Below are 18,039 nucleotides of genomic sequence, written 5' to 3'. Positions count from 1 at the left end.
GAGCTTCTTGCAGATGTATTAACAGAGAATGCATTTTTGCTTAGAAAAAGCTCCCTGTAGGGAAATCTCGAAACATTATTCCTGAAGTCCGTAGTTAAAAAAGTGGGGCCCCATAAAATTCCCTGAGATGTTTGGTTATTTTAAGATGTTGGGAATTATTCCATGCTGCTTTTTTATTGGTAGCAGCTCTCAGTCTAAGCTGCCGACTCAGCTCTAGGCTCATTGGCATGGTAGGAAAGAACCCTGAATTTAAGTTGAAAATCAGATTCTCAAAAGGTTTCCTTTGGTATACTTTTGGTATTACTTTTGTTAAAAGTAATTGTACTATGTGACACTTAGAGCACTTTGTGAAGACTCAATCGAATGCACAGGCAAAGCGACTCACAGGTCTGGACAGCAGTACCTTAGAACTGGCTAAGGATACAACTAATTCTCTTCTGTAAACTCTAAGTTCCACCTCAACCATGACATTGGTGCCGCAACCACTGACTGCCCTGCGCAGCTGTAGAGATGTGCAACCCCTGCCCCTAAGAAATGTAATCAAAGTTCTATTTTCACTTCCCTGAACATTCACAGAAATTCACCCACGTTGGGATTCGCAAAATTCACATGAGTATTTTTCTTTAGGCAAAATTTGGTGGCGAATCTACCTTTCAGTTCCTGTTAGGCCCAGGTTGAGGTGAGATAGAGGGGAGAGAAACATCATTTCAACAGTAGCACAAATGGTAGAGCTATTAATTGTGGGGTGTGGGTTCGAGCCGCACGCCAGGCAAAAAGATCCTGCCTGGGATCCCTTCCAACTCTACAATTCTATAGAATACTGCTGGAAATATACTCCTGCAAAACACTCTGCACTGCTGTAGTTAAGAGTGACTCTTACAGAGCATGCTGTCAAATGTTAATTAAGCTTTTATCTGCACAGGGTTGGTGGACCAAACTAGATTGAAAATGAATGAATGAATAGCAGCGGGCGGCAAAGGGAAGAATCTAATAGGTACTTGTGGGGTTTGACCAAACACCCTCTCCTGAAGCTGCTATTTAACCCACAGGGTAGTGGCGCCCACCCTGTGGAACGCCCTTCCAGCAGATGTCAAATAAATTAACAACTATCTGACGTTTAGAAGACATCTAAAGGCAGCCCTGTTTAGGGAAGTTTTTAATGACTGATGTTTTAATGTATTTTTAATCTTTCGTTGGAAGCCCCCCAGAGTGGTTGGAAATCCAGCCAAATGGGCAGGGTATAAATAATTATGATTATGATTATTACTACTACAGGGGAGTGGCTCCTTACATCACACATTTCCTGTCCTTCACTTTTGTGTTCAAGTTACTGGCAAAACCATATTAGCCGATAATCAAAACTATTGTACAAATTGGCAATTAAAAACACACACCCTACAACCTCTACGCCAGGCATAGGCAAATTCGGCCCTCCAGATGTTTTTGGCCTACAACTCCCATCATCCCTAGCTAACAGGACCAGTGGTCAGGGATGATGGGAGTTGTAGTCCCAAAATTTTCTGGAGGGCCGAGTTTGTCTATGCCTGCTCTACACTTAATAGATTCTCAGCTCTCCAACGTAATGTCTGTATAAATGCTTACTAGCCACTGCAGCATCCCTCAAGTCAATAAACTGAATGTGTGAAGGCAAAACGAGAAGTAGGGGAAATGCTCAAGACCCACTTCTGTTGCCTGTATTTCCTGACTTGAAGCGTTTAAAGGAAATTAAAACTACCACTTCTATCTAAACAAATGGAATGCTTCTTTCACATCTTGAAACAATTTTAATACTTCTAAATAGTAGACCTTCCAATAAAGAATTTGGGGTTAGAATTTAATGCCATCATAAAAATTTACACAGCAGCGTATCCTGGAAAGAAGTTAATATACATCATGCAACAAGCACTTCATGTAATATGTAAAAAAACTTTTGGTCCGGATTTCCATATATGGACATATAAATATGAAACTCTTTGAAGTGGCCTTCAGAACTCCCTATAACATGCATTACTAGAAATGGTTTAGGATGACTGCTACATGGCTTAGGGTTGCAATGTATTGCAAGATGCAGACTTGTTTGTGATCTCACCAAAACCCTAAAAGGTATTTTATATAATAGACTTTTTATTTCTATTCTTTGAATATCGTATTGTTGTTTTATTGCTATGGCCAATGGCTGACGCAAATAAAGATTCATTCATTCATCTGGAACTCACAACTCTGGAACTTGTTAACGAATGAACTGACAACACATGTACAAAAGACTCGAAAAGACAAGAAAATCACTACATTTATGACTGACATATACATATATATATATATATATATATATATATATGCTTTCATAGATTTTCACGGGTACAGGAATGCAGGTTTTGGTGTCCTCGGGTGTCTTCCCGTGTAAAAGTTGGGGTGTCTAGGCGACGTTTCGACGAGGTCTCACTCGTCATCTTCAGGCTGGTGCTTTTGGCTTCTTGTTACTGGAACAGAGCGGGATCTCAATGTTTGAGTTCCTATAAATACTGTAGAGGGGGTGTGGTGTCTAGCCTCCAATGTTCTGGGCAGAGAGGAAGTTCCCAGGCTAGTGTGCCTTTTCTTCTTTTGTTCCTTAATTACTTGAGAGATACCTTGAGTGATTTCTTGAGTGATATCCTGAGTACCACTTAGGTGGGTCATTAGGTGTGGATTAGTTGCTAAAGTCTTTGTGTCTTGACCTCTTGAACTTTGTGAAGAGTTTTCCTGAGAAGATGGCTGTATTGCACTTAGTTGTGCTTTGGCTTGGCTTCGTGTATAGGGGCGAGCTGTGGTTTTGTGGCTTGTGTCAGCCAGATCTGTGTAGGGATTGCAGGGGGGTGCAGCATCCGGAGGTGCCACCATGGATTGGCTACTGGATGGTGTCAGTAATTCATCTGTGGAGAGGGTCTGGGTTTGGGTCTGGTGTGGTTGATTGGTGTTGGCGTTCTGTGTGCCTCTGGATCTGGTGTCAGTTTTTGTGGGGAGGGCTAATTTCCAGATGTCTGGCAAGCGGGATGTGTCGTCACGCTTGTTCATGTTGTGAGGGTGTTTCTCTATCTCGATGGCTTCCATGATTATTCTCTTGTGGTGATGTTCCGTGTTAAAGAAAAACTGACACCAGATCCAGAGGCACACAGAACGCCAACACCAATCAACCACACCAGACCCAAACCCAGACCCTCTCCACAGATGAATTACTGACACCATCCAGTAGCCAATCCATGGTGGCACCTCCGGATGCTGCACCCCCCTGCAATCCCTACACAGATCTGGCTGACACAAGCCACAAAACCACAGCTCGCCCCTATACACGAAGCCAAGCCAAAGCACAACTAAGTGCAATACAGCCATCTTCTCAGGAAAACTCTTCACAAAGTTCAAGAGGTCAAGACACAAAGACTTTAGCAACTAATCCACACCTAATGACCCACCTAAGTGGTACTCAGGATATCACTCAAGAAATCACTCAAGGTATCTCTCAAGTAATTAAGGAACAAAAGAAGAAAAGGCACACTAGCCTGGGAACTTCCTCTCTGCCCAGAACATTGGAGGCTAGACACCACACCCCCTCTACAGTATTTATAGGAACTCAAACATTGAGATCCCGCTCTGTTCCAGTAACAAGAAGCCGAAAGCACCAGCCTGAAGATGACGAGTGAGACCTCGTCGAAACGTCGCCTAGACACCCCAACTTTTACACGGGAAGACACCCGAGGACACCAAAACCTGCATATATATATATATATATATATATATATATATATATATATATATATATGTTTTTAGTTAAAAGAAATCTTCATCTGTAAACATAAGTATTCTGAATCAAATCTTACAGGCTGGAATAAAGGTGGAAAATTGTCTTAGCACTGCTATTTATTGTTTTCTGCTATTGTCTTACTGATTATTGTTTTTTATGACCTGCTTAAACAATTTATGGGTGGTGTGTGTGTATGTGTGTCTATAACATACGGTACTTTTTACTTCATATCTGTATCATATTTTGAATGGAGGTGCATGGTATTCTAAATTCATGACACAACCTAGCCCTCACAGTGAGAATGAAATTGTAACAATAGCTAAGATAATGTGAGAGGGAGTTCTGTAACTGCTTACACTGGAAATGTCATTTCTGTTTATTATACTAATTCTTGATTGAAAAACACTATCCCAAACCATGACTTAGTGTGAACAAGTAAAAATTTGGATTCCCAAAACAAATATAGTGGAATGTTCCTCTCTTGTTTTTTATGCTACGGTACTATCCAGGTTTAGTTTAGTGTTATGTCCAAGCCCAATTTTATGGTTTGACTCCCCCAGACAAACCATGAGTGGTAAACCAAAAACAAACTCTGTTCACAACCTGTGGTTTGTCTGGGATGAGACAAACCATGAACCTGAATTTGGATGTAAACTAAACTATGGCTTAGCCCTAGGTAGTGTCACAGTAGCAGAACTAGACGGGGAGGAACAATCTTCACTCCGGGAATCCACATGGTTGCATTATATGTGAACTGGATACTTCTACATTAGAAGAATTATTATTAACCAAATACTGAAAAAATCCCAAGCATCATAAAGATTTCTGTGTGTTTTTGCCTGGGGGAGGAATAGCAGTGTCTGCAAATGATTTTAGTCAAGAAAATTATAGGGAGGGGAGATGTTTTCTTTTCTAAAAAAGAAACATAGTATGGATCCAATTGGGTTCAGCTAGTTTTTTAATTTTATTATTAAAATGGACGTTCCTATTCACTGCTCTCCAATGTTACATCAAGTAGAAATTTTACTTTGTTCTCTTCATTTGACGTCATACTGCAATTAGAAATTTATTTTTAAAAACGCTATAGAAAGACATAAGTTTTTTAGCTATGGAAATGTTCTAGTATTAAATATAAACATATTGATTAACTGGAAAATGACCTTGAGATTCTAGAAAGTAGTACAAAAGAGAGAGATAATTTGAAGCATATTATTTAAGCTTACCGTTCCTGTTGTGCCCAAAGAAAGATGATTCATTTGTTGTGTCAGGGGGCCCATCATACTTGCTGGCTGCATGGACATTGTGTGGTCCATTGTTGGCGTTAACACAGCACCCTACAAACACACATAGGTTCTATCACAAGGTTTACTTCAATTTCATATTTAACGACCCAAAACAAAATGCACCACATAAAACACATCTGATTCACACAAATGACTAGATACAGGGTGAGGGGAAAGAGAGGGAACCCACCAGATTTTGGAGTACCACTAAATAGCAGCAAATTGTCAAATGTTAAGTTTGTTATTATTTTAACCAATATGGGGAGCACTTGGCTTTTCTGCCAAAATCTTTCATCGAAGGGTTTATTTTTAATCAACCTGAGTTACTGTCACAACTAAAGCCAGAAAGCAAAATGTCAGAGCAACATTACTCTTGCTTCAGGAATTATTATTATTGTTGTTAAATTGAATTTGTATGCTGTCCTATCCCCACAGGTCTCAGGGAGGTTCACAAGCTAAAATCACAATATAAGAAACACAAAATACATAATCAAAACAAAAACAAACAACTCAATAACCCCCCTTCAACACATTTATTTATTTATTTATACACTGCTATTTCATAAAATACATCAAAGCTGTTTACAACAAAAATACATAAAACGTTGACGCCACTGCAAGCCTATTATATCCCAGTTCCTGAATTATATGCCAGCTCCTAATACACGCCATATTTTTCTTCCTACTCTTTACAAAGAAATACGCATAGGTGTGTAAACACCAGAGGAAACTAAATGCTCCTCACTGAACCTTTAGAATAGCCTACGTAAAACAATCTCATTCAATACTATTCTCCACAAATGCCCCTCTTTCTTTTCATATAAAAACTCAGTGGTACAACATAGCATGGGAAATTAGTATATTTTTCCAGGTGCAAGAATGTATCCTCATGAATGGCATTTTAAAGTTTCTTGAAGGATCCCACATTGTTACAAATTTTTAAAATACAAAGAGCACTTATGCGGGGCTCATGTAAAGACATGTATACATGCAGTTAGACTGTTCACATTAATTCTTGAATAGAGAGCTTTCCCTGCTTTTCAAACTTTGGATGAGTGCAACTCCCTGTATGTTGCACAGGATCTGACCACAGTCTATAACGGCCTTGGTCCAGTATACCTGAAGGAGAGTCTCCACCCACATCGTTCAGCCTGGACACTGAGATCCAGCTCTGAGGGCCTTTGGCAGTTCCCTCACTATGAGACAGAAAAGCTACAGGGAACCAGGCAGAGGGCCTTCTTGGTAGCGGCGCCCACCCTGTGGAACACCCTCCAGTCAGATGTCAAGGAAATAAACAACTACCTTAATCCATAGAGACTAGGGCTTGCCGATCAGAATGTCGGCAGCTCGAATCCCTGCAACGGGATGAGCTCCCATTGCTTGGTCCCTGCTCCTAGCAGTTCGAAAGCACGTCAAAGTGCAAGTAGATAAATAGGTACCACTCCAGCGGGAAGGTAAATGGCATTTCCATGCGCTGCTCTGGTTTGTCCGAAGCGGCTTAGGCATGTGGGCCACATGACCTGGAAGCTGTACGCCGGCTCCCTTGGCCAATAAAGTGAGATGAGCGCCGCAACCCCAGAGTCGTCCACGACTGGACCCAATGGTCAGGGGTCCCTTTACCTTTACTCTTAGAAAACATCTGAAAACAGCCCTGTTTAGGGAAGTTTTTAATGTTTGATGTTTTATCGTGTTTTTAATATCCTGTTGGAAGCCGCCCCAAGTGGCTGGAGAAACCCAGCCAGATGGGAGGGGAATAAATAAATTATTATTATTATTATTATTATTATTATTAAATAATGTGCACAAGGTGCTACATTGCGTAAAGATAGGGAGAGACAGGTGATAGCTATGTGATGATGAACAAGAGGAATAACTGATTGTGTTAGGCAAAACATACATAAAAAGCCTATGGCAGGAAAGAGGGGGAAATTTCTTACCCGTCTACAAATCTTGCTACGCTAGCATGAATTCCTCCACCTGCGTTCATCCGTTAGACATCAGTTCTATACAAAAAAGAGAGGGGGAATGGCCACGCAGACCATCCTACGGTTCTTCAAAGATACCACAGAGCTCAGCATCTTGTTAGAGTTAAGAGCCTCAATTAATACACAAATCTGCTTTGCCAACAGAAGAAGAAGAAACCCACAGATGAGACCCAGAGGTGAGTGACATGGGCTTGTTTATTTTCCTCAAGAGACTGAGAACATAATATTCCTGGCTGGCTAAAGGCTCTTTGAAGACATGAAAGTCACGCATGTGGTAGGCATTCACCTTTCTGCCAACTCCATTACAATAACGTCAAACACCAAGGGACTGACTGATGTTCAGAACAGCATCACTACTACAACGTATTGCAGCACCTGTGATTTACAGGCAGACATGCTATTCTCGACACAAGACACTGAGGTAGATCACTTGGGGGGGGGGGGGAAGCTGGCTGGCTGGCAGGGGGGCAATGTCTGCAATATGTTAAGCCTCTGAAGTCTGAATGGCTCACAGACACACCATTTTGCAAGTGTCACCAGGCTTATTAAGGTGAATGTTACCCATTTCCTGCCAAGATAAGAGCACATTAACTGTTTGATGCAAAGCTCTCCGTATGAACCCTGTTCCCTCCAAGTCTGAGGTCTGCTAAATAACTGCTGCTTCAGGGACCATATTATGTGGACACAGTGATATTTTTCTAGAAAAAGAGGTGCCAGAACTGACTGTGAATGCCCCCCTTGTTCTCTGATAATGGCAAGGGCACCCACCTGAGAGGTGTCAGAACTGAGTTGTGGTGGGTTCTGGCTGAAAAACCCCCCTGTGTGGACGACAGATTGATCCCCACAAGAATGAGAGTTCAGAGTAGTGGGTCCTCCATATGCTTTTCACACACCCTCAATGCATTTCCAAAACAGGTGATCACGTCATTATTCTATTCTGCTTTTGGAAGTTAGTCCCTGATAGATTATTTTCTGCACCTCTTGTTACTTTAATTAATGTTTTATCTTATTTAAAGGTAAAGGTAAAGGTACCCCTGCCCGTACAGGCTAGTCGTGACCGACTCTAGGCTTGCGTGCTCATCGCGCTCAAGAGGCCGGGAGCCGGTGCCGTCCAAAGACACTTCCGGGTCACGTGGCCAGTGTGACGAAGCTGCAACTGGCGAGCCAGCACCAGCGCAGCGCATGGAAACGCTGTTTACCTTCCCGCTATAAAGCGGTACCTATTTATCTACTTGCACTTAGGGGTGCTTTCGAACTGCTAGGTAGGCAGGAGCTGGGACCGAACGGCGGGAGCTCACCCCGTCGTGGGGATTCGAACCGCCGACCTTACGATCAGCAAGTCCTAGGCACTGAGGTTTTACCCACAGCGCCCCCCGCGTCCTTATTTACAATTATATTATCTTTTTTACAACTATATTAATTCCTATGTGTGGTTGTTAGATAGTATTGATCCCCTTGGCAGCTGTTTTTGAAAAGCAACCTAGAAATACAGAATGAATGCTCTCTTCTTTGGAATGTCATCTCTACAAACAATATTTTTTTAAAAACACTGCCTCCTGCTCTGATTTGATTATTATGAACTTTTTAGTGATCTTCTGAATGAAGATCCTTTCACCATGAACGATAACCCTGTTGCTTATTCTTCTTTCAAACAAATGATTTCCAGGGTTTGAGGCAATACCATGCAATATCCTTTATCTAAAGGAGACTGTAATTTTCTTGGACGTTCAGTGTAGCCTGAGAATACAAACCATCTTCAGAATTGAGAGCTTGCAATTGTCTTGGAATATGTGTTGCTCAGACTCAGCTCTCCTGCATTAGTTATCAATATGATTCAGAAAGATGGGAAATGAGAGTAATCTGGAGGCACTCTTCATACATTGTGCCCTAAGGCCAAGATAAATTTGTTTGTTGATTTTTTTTTACTTACACCCACACCCACACACCAGTTTCTTCTCTGCCCTCATAATGACCTATCAAAAAGCGTCACTGACAGATTACCTTACTGCCAGTGGCAGCTACTGCCCTTTGGCACTGGTAGGGTCAGAGGGCAGGTTGGCTATCAGCAGGAAAAGCCCGGGGTCAACAGGTGGAGCTAATGGTAGACAGATCCAGCTAATTCTGGCACTCTTCCTATTACCCTCTTCCCTTGCACAGAGACAAAGGACTCCGCTTTTTGCAGAAAAAGGAAACGAAGATATACACATGCAAATACACACAAACACCAATTCCATATCCTATCGTATGCAGATGATCAATTTAAGGCCTGTAGCCATAAGAAATATTTGACTGTCAGAGGTGGCTGCAGCAATTAATTTCAGAAGTCCCCATGGAAAGCAAGAGGGGGAAAGTGTGTGTGTGTGTATACATGCGCAGGAGAAGAGAGCGGAAACCTGATTTGATTGTGTAAATTAAGGACACAGCTCATCAAGGGCAGGCAAGAAGGGGCTGTCTTAAGCATATCCGGTGCCGTGGTGCAAAGATAATAAAGTATTCAGAAGGTGCTAAAAGTTCAACAGGGAGGGGCACAGTTTGACCTGGGGTAGCTCAGTTGGTAGAGCATGAGACCCTTAACCTCAGAGTCGTGGGTTCGAACCCCATGGTGGGCAAAAAGATTACTGCATTGCAGGGGGTTGCACTAGATGATCCCCAAGTCCCTCCCAACTTTACAATTCTATGACCTCAACTGGAATGGGGTTCCATAAAATTGAGCCGACAGGGCAACACACAGCTCCTGGTGGATATAAGCTGAGTATCTGAGCCATGGGGGGCCACTAGCAGTTACCTGAGGTTGAGGTTAAGCAGCATATATCAATCCAGGGAATATTTGAAGGTTGTTCTCAATCATTGTTTTTGCTTTATTTCCCCCCCCCCCCTTTACAAAATAAAAGAACTGATTTGGGGTACCTTTATGTTTCAGTAACAATCCAGTCTTAATGTTAACAAAATTAAACTGTGTGCAGCAAGGGGAACTGGATATTGACTCTCAGCTATTAAAAGCTCTTAGTGATGAGCAAGCCTGCCGCCCTAATTCAGTTCATAACTGGGTATGGCAAACTGAGTTATTCCCTTCTCCCTACTGCTCCTGAAAAAGATATAGCTCAATCAACTGGAAGTCCCTGCATAACTGCCCAAATCCCCTGCCACCATCCACGAACCCTCAGTATTCCTGGAAAACTACATTTCTCAGAACTAACAGTGTTTAGGTTGTTTGTTGGAAAGTAAAAAAGAAAAGGAAAAACAGTTATAACTCTTAATTTAGTTCCTTTGTACTGAATACAAGCATACTGAGTCAAAAACTTCCCAAATCCAGAGTATAATTCTTGCCTTCAAATATCCCATACACGATACACTGTGCTGAAAATACGGTGCTAATATTTTCATATTAAAATGAAAAGTCATTCCATGCAAGCAAATGCATTTCCCCCCCCTATTTCTGCCCTGAAGAATTTTTCTCCAAGAAGTTGTTGAAAATATCTTCTTACTTTGCTGCTGGGTGTGTGCAATCTGATCCATAATTATGCACATGATAAATGCAGCAAGACTAATCACTCTTTCAGAAGATAAATGTGTTCAATTACATGATAAAGTTTCACAGCTACCAAAATGTTTGCCAGAGTATGGGAATATAGCCTAATAATTATCACACTTAGTGTATCCTGATGTAAAGAAGTTGGACTTCTCCTATAGGATTGTTTCCTACCATTAGTTGGAGGTGACTTTGCTCCACCCTGACATCTCATGGTATCTGCTCCTCTCCATGTGGCCCGTTTTGGACCAGCAGCATCAGTAGGAGTGCTGTATGCTATCACTGAGGTGCTGGGCCACTTGGAAATGTGGGGACGCGGTTTGGCTTTTGTCTGTGCCTTCCCGCAGAGGACCTTAAGGTTCATGAATAACCATAGTTTAGAGGTCCCTATGAAAGTCAGACTATCCTCCACCAGGGCCAGGGCCTTTTCAGTGATGGCTCCGACCTGGTGGAATGCACTGTCCCATGAGACTAGGGCCCTTCAGGATTTAACCTCCTTCCATCGGGCCTGGCCTTTAATTTGAATTCAAGCTGATCTTTTATTTCCTTTCTCTTCCCTCCCCTGCCCCTTTTATGAAGATCACCCACTCTGAGACCCCACAGCTAATTCTCCTCTGACCTCCTCGCTGGCCCAAGTAGGACCAATTCAGCCAGCTAGCCCTGAGGATTATCTAATTGTTTTTATTGTTATTCATGTTTTTATACTGTATTTTATGCTGTTTTTATAATTAAGTGTTTAAATTTGTTGTTAGCCGCCCTGAGCCCGGTTTTTGAACTGGGAAGGGTGGGGTATAAATAAAAAAATATTTTTATTTTTATTTTTATTATTCCCCATGTTTCTCGGCTGGTGTTAAATTTTTTGAGGATCCCCATATCAAGGCATGGGGTCGTGGTGTGTTTGGCACTTGCCATTTCCCAACTTGCTCTTCTTGTCTTCAGAGACATGTTACACCTAGAATTCTAGTTTTTAAATGTGCATTAAACATCAGGCTCACTGGGGGAACATGCAATGTACCAGCTTTATGGTCCTTCAAGTTTGAAGGTGGGACTTTTTGCCTTCCCCACTTTGCCTGGCGTTCATATTAGGCTCTTTAGGAGTACATGGCGTAGAGGTTTCTGAGCCCTTACTTTGATCTAACGGGCTTCCCTCTTCATTCAAGTTAATGTTATAAGGTCTCAAATATAAATTAAATGTTCATAAATGCACAAGGCAAACACATACATAAGTGGTATATAAACCACGTGTCTGAAATAGTACAGGAGAGCAATCCTGAAGCCATTTTGACTGTCCCAAATTGACCTCAAATATTTCTCTGCAAGGAGGAAGGAAATGGGAAAGCCTCTCCATTGTCTTTTGCTTACAAATCCTGTCTTAAGGGCATATTTGTGTATGAATAGGGTTAGCCCGTGACCTGGATTCAGGAACTAAAGGATTAACCATCACCAAAGAATGGCCAGGCTGAAATCAATGACCATTATCAGGTATCCTGGTAGATAGGATTTCTGCTGTAGACCGCTTCCTTCTGTGATGTATGTATGATGTTTTAGGGGGGTGGTCTTGGGCTACAGGGTGGGCAATTTCAAAGTCTCTAAAAGGGCTTGTGAACTATTGTTCAGGGTTCTCTCCTCCATCCTGCGTGTGGTGAGTGGGGACCCTGTTGCAACAGTTTAATTTCAGTTTTAATTAAGTTCAGGCTTACTAGCTCTGCTTCTCAATATACTCTGGTTGCCCCCTGTTATTTCTCCTACCGATAGGGAACTTACTTAAGGACCCTATACAGGTTCTTGGATACCCCATAAGGGAAAAGGAGCAGTTTTTTCTTATAACAATGTGAAGGCTCCACACTGTGGACCTGATGCGACCTTTAGAGACTGTTGGAATGCTGTTCATCTCCATTGCCTGCAACTTCCCTGCTTTCCTAAGAGATACTTTGTCAGCTAGAAAGCACGTCATCACACCCTCATCTGCTTATTGAAGCTGCAATGTGGTTGATCTTTCTGGACCATGTCTTACCAACCAGGGGATTTTATAGTACTACCAAGTACACCAGTAACTTCTGCAGAAAAACTACTATAGTATCCAGTAAGAAGTTACCAGAACCGATGTACTCTGCAAACAAAAGTGCTGCCTTACTCACACAACTAAGAGATAAGTTCCCAGCTCATACACTGGGGGTAGGAAACTCTTGGACCCCAGGGAGGTTCCTCATTTAGTCAATGGAGAAAATGGAATGCAAAGCTTGAGTGGAGTTAAAAAATAAGTGTTTCTGTTGCCACGGGAAATATCTCTGTGTGTGATTGTGTCTCTGTGTTAAGATTGTGTTGCTTTTTGTGGATCTAGCCTCACCTGATACTGGAATGCAGCCCAAAAAACATTTCACTTGGGTAATTAGACCATCAGCCCCCAAAAGTTACCCTAGGATCTCCCCATCATGTTCTCCAGGTGTCTTTCTTGTGTCTTGTATCTATGTCTCAGCTCATACGGGCAAAGTCAGTGGATAAGAGTCCATGTTGCTAGCCTTTGTACTCTGCTCAGCACAATCCATGTGAAATCTTATTTGCCAAGCAGAGAAACTTATCATATGATCTCAGTATTTATTTATTTTGATATCGGTTCTGTTAAGTAGGTCATTTTATGAGATGAGATGGGAACATTCCAGCTGCACATCACAAGTCTAACCCGTATATGCAAATATAGACATGCAGAAAGACTTAGGTTGCTAGCGCAATTGCTGTTCTTGATTAACGAAGATCTGGTTGCTGGTTTGAATCCCTGAAAAGTTGGGATCAGAAGGTGGCTTGAGTTGATGGGGAGGAAGAGAAGGGGAATTATTTTCACTATGGTCCCGCTGACTGTGCTCATTAATTAGGACTACCCAAAATGAAGGGTGTTTGTTTATGTAAAAGACTGCTTAACTGCTGAGCAGTGGTCCCTGCAGAGCTCACCTGCTGTGATGCTGACTGTATAAGCTTCATCCCCTGATTTCAAAGGAATGTAAATTTAAGAAAGCAATAGATCCATATGCAAAATAGTTAGCCATTGTTGCTTTAACTCACACAGTTAATTGAATACATCAAATGAAAGGCATTCCCTGCTTAATTTGACACCCTCGGAAAAAAATCAGATACCCCTCCTATACAGCTACAGCTGTTCATAGGACAGATTATGTTAATGTTATTTTGACCTAGATCAAAAAAGAAAGTACCAACATTTTCAAAAGTTTGACGGATTACTTGAAGCTCCTGCCAACCAGAGGTCCCATTCCTGGTCTTAGCTCCTAACTGGCCAAGAGGTTCAAACGTTTTCTGCGCTGGCTCTCCATTTATGGAACGCTCTCTCCAGGGAGGTTCAGCTGGTGCCTTCATTATAATCTTTAGCTGCCAGGCAAAAGTGTTTCTCTTTAACCAGACCTTTGGCTGATTGACATCCAATGTCCTTTTAAAATGTGTTGGAGAGGAAGGGGGTATTATTGGGTTGTTCTTGCTTTTAGTTTTATTATGTATTTTACGTTTTTATATTGTGATTTTATCTTGTGAACCACCCTGAGATGTGCGGGTATAGGATGGTATACAAATGTAATTAATAATAATAGTAACAACAACAACAACAACAACAACAATAATAATATTTTTTTTTCCTGTACTCAATGCTTGTAGATCACTGGTGTGTTGGAATTATCTTACCGACTCCACTGCCCGTATTCACAGTCCATCAAAAGCTGACTGTAGTCTAGTGTCATATAACTAATAACAGATAGGTAGCCGTGTTGGTCTGCCATAGTCAAAACAAAAAAAATTCCTTCCAGTAGCACCTTAAAGACCAACTAAGTCAGTTCTTGGTATGAGCTTTCGTGTGCATGCATGTATCTGAAGAAGTGTGCATGCACACGAAAGCTCATACCAAGAACTGACTTAGTTGGTCTTTAAGGTGCTACTGGAAGGATTTTTTTTTGTTTTGAATATATCTAATAGCTTACTTAACTTGTTCCTTCCACCAGCACATCTTTCCTGCATTGCTGCGTGTTATTCACATATATATTTTACATAGGTATGATATATATATGCAGAGGTGGGTGGATCTATTTCTGGTCAATGCCACTTTCTGTTTACTCTTGAGTATACTCCTGAGTATACCCCCATCATCCAGTCTGGACACTGAGGTCCAGCTTTAAGGGCCTTCTGGCGGTTCCCTCCCTGCGAGAAGTGAGGTTACAGGGAACCAGGCAGAGGGCCTTCTTGGTAGTGGCACCTACCCTGTAGAACGCCCTCACGTCAGATGTCAAAAAGAACAACAACTACCTGAATTTTAGAAGACATCTATAAGCAGCCCTGTTTAGGGAAGTTTTTAATGTTTGATGTTTTATTGTGCTTTTAATATTCTATTGGGAGCCACTCAGAGTGGTTGGAGAAACCCACCCAAATGGGTGGGGTATAAATATATTATTATTATTATTATTATTATTATTATTATTATTATTATTTCTGTCTAGTTTCCAAATGATTATTATTACTATTATTATTTAAAAGATCTTCATGAAAACTGCTCAAAATACACTTTTCTAAATGCATTTTGATATGTTTTTGAACCAAAAACTACGCTGCAACGTTCAGGAAGTATCAAACTAGGTAACTAAATTCTTGAATGTGTGGATCAGGTCCATTTGTACTGTAATTCAAATTCACCAAGCATCCTTATACAGTGGTACCTTGTGTTAAGTACTTAATTCGTTCCAGAGGTCCGTTTTTAACCTGAAACTGTTCTTAACCTGAAGCACCACTTTAGCTAATGGGGCCTCCTGTTGCTGCTGCGCCGCCAGAGCATGATTTCTGTTCTCATCCTGAAGCAAAGTTCTTAACTCAAGGTACTATTTGTGGGTTAGCGGAGTCTGTAACCTGAAGCATATGTAACCCAAGGTACTACTATATATAGGTTAATATACCCACTATATACCCACTATATCAGCCAATATACCCACTATATCAGCCAACAACAAAAGTTAAAAGGTGAGAAACCTAAATAATGTACGGGCAAAATATTTGTGCTGTTAGTGGATTTTGAGGATACAGGGACAAGATTCAGAAGCTCAAACTGGAAGGAACTGAAGTTAGGCAGAGGTATACTTTACAGTTAAAGAAAACCTCACATTTAACCATATGAAAAACTAAGATGACATGGATTGCCTAAAGCAAGGCGATCCAACACGTGGTCGGAGGACAGCATGTGGCCCTCAAGGCCATTTTTGTGGTCGTCAGCAACATTTGATGCACCCCCCACCCCCCCACAGCCCTCATGCTACCTTCCCAAAGCTGGGTAAGCGAGGCACTGGGCTTTGCGAAGGAGTTGGGTGGACTCTGGGACCCTGCCAAAGCTTCATTCCTCCTTCTCAAAGCCTGGTGACTTGCTTATCCAGCTTTGGAAAGGCACCCTGAGGCTGCGAGGGGGGCATCAAATTTCAGTCTCACTCCCTCCTCCAGAGCGACAAAACAATGTGCAGCCTGCACATCAAGTACTATTGCAGCCCACTTCATATGAAAAGTTGGGCTGCCCTGCCCTAAAGAATCGATCAATCAATCACTAACCCTAAATAAGAGGTTTGAAGGAGACCGTGTAGCACCTTCTATATTCACTAATGCCGCAACCGAAAAGGAGATTGCATATGCTAAATGATTCACAGAGGACAAATAATAATATATGCCTATATTAAGGTACAGTGGTACCTCGGGTTACATACGCTTCAGGTTACAGACTCCTCCAACCCAGAAATAGTGCTTCAGGTTAAGAACTTTGCTTCAGGATAAGAGCAGAAATCAGGCTCCGGCGGTGCAGCAGCAGGAGGCCCCATTAGTTATAGTGGTGCTTCAGGTTAAGAACAGTTTCAGGTTAAGAACGGACCTCCAGAACGAATTAAGTACTTAACCCGAGGTACCACTGTACAATATTACTTCACAGGTAACATATTAACATGACTATATAGACTAGGAGCCAAAGATCTACTCTAAAAGCACATCAGAAGTGTTTGCATGAGGACTCTAATGCCACAATTACAATCAGATTGCGAAAGCTTCCTCAATTTCAAAAGTGGTTTGCCTGTGGACTGCCAATGTTCCAAAAAATGCAGGAAATGTCTCTTCCTTTGCAGATTCTGACATATGAAGAGTGATGCTGTCTGGTGCAACAATCTTCTTTGAGGTTTTCATGGAGCCTCTGACCTCAGATATTCAAATGAATGCTCATTGGAATCAATTCTGTGGGAAAGCAGTGTGTCACCAATGACTGAATATTTTAGCTGTGTCATGTTTTATCTACAATTTGAAGAAAAACTGGTTTGTTCTTCCCGGCACTTGAAACAGAACTAGAATTATCCTCCTTGCATTCCCTTTATTAAAAATAAAGAGTTTTGATAAAGAAAACGAACACCTCTTAAGATCTCCACACACCCCGCCTTAAAGGACTGTAGGTTTTCAATATATATATTTAAGTGAATATGAGGTATTTTTCTGTTAAGAGAGATGGTTGGAAAATATAGATGTTTGCTAATACGCTCAGAGTAGTGGTATTTGAGTGCAGAGCTATTTTGAAGAGCTCAGTACGCCTATCACATTATCATGTATTCATCTTGTAGGTGTATTCGTGGTTTCATTCCACAGTTCCTCGCATGGTATTTAGGAATGCTGCTAAAAAACTTAATACACACCTGTGATGGCAACCAGTCTACTAAAGGGATATGGCAGCTGGTAAGGCAACTAGCTGAAATCACTGGGGGCTGCATCACAAGAGGGAGGAGAAGATGTCCCACTTTCTGGTGCAAGGAGATGGCAGTAGATGGGCTAGCAGCAGGGTGGATAAAAATCAATGATATTTTAGGCCGAAACATTGGGAAATTTTGGAACAGGAGGGTGATAAACTGAAATTGCAGAGTTTTGAGAAATTAAAAGGTAAGGTCCGAGATTGGCTTCACTATTATCAAATGTTGGAAGTCTATAAGATGGATAGGAAAATTGGCTTCCAGGTGGAAAAATCAAAGTTAGAGACTGAACTGTTAGAACCCAATACTAAGAACTTGTCAAGAATGTATAATTTGCTGTTGAAATGGAATACACAAGATGAAACTGTTAAATCTGCAATGATTAAGTGGGCACAGGATATTGGTCACAACATTTTGTTTGTTGACTGGGAAAAGTTATGGACCACCGGGATGAAATTTACAGCATGTAATGCCTTAAGAGAAAATATTATGAAAATGATTTACAGGTGGTACATGACCCCAGCCAAACTGGCAAAAATCTATCATTTGCCCGATAATAAATGTTGGAAATGCAAAGAAACTGAAGGAACATTCTTTCACCTCTGGTGCCCAAGGATTAAGGCTTTCTGGGAAATGATATATAATGAAATGAAAAAGGCATTTAAATATACCTTCTTGAAGAAACCAGAGGCCTTTCTCCTGGGCATGGTCAGCCATGTGG

The 18,039-nt window shown here is 41.5% G+C and overlaps 1 protein-coding gene across 10 annotated transcripts in view; it reads right to left on the bottom strand.

The window, feature by feature from the left end:
* RBMS3 (RNA binding motif single stranded interacting protein 3) overlaps nucleotides 1-18,039 on the bottom strand; it is a gene marked incomplete at its 3' end in the record, with an annotated part of 741,806 nt that overhangs the window by 33,400 nt on the left and 690,367 nt on the right. For all 10 annotated transcript variants that reach the window (XM_083705905.1, XM_083705904.1, XM_083705903.1 and 7 more), the window contains one exon: nucleotides 4,999-5,109. In XM_083705905.1, coding sequence (XP_083562031.1) covers nucleotides 4,999-5,109 — 111 coding nt within the window. The remainder of the gene's footprint in view (nucleotides 1-4,998; nucleotides 5,110-18,039) is intronic.

The sequence above is a fragment of the Podarcis gaigeae genome (assembly GCF_964106915.1).
Source record: "Podarcis gaigeae genome assembly, chromosome: 12".
In the NCBI taxonomy this organism is placed as follows: Eukaryota; Metazoa; Chordata; class Lepidosauria; order Squamata; family Lacertidae; genus Podarcis; species Podarcis gaigeae.
Note: the sequence above shows the minus strand (reverse complement) of the source record. Positions and strands in the feature narration are given on the sequence as shown.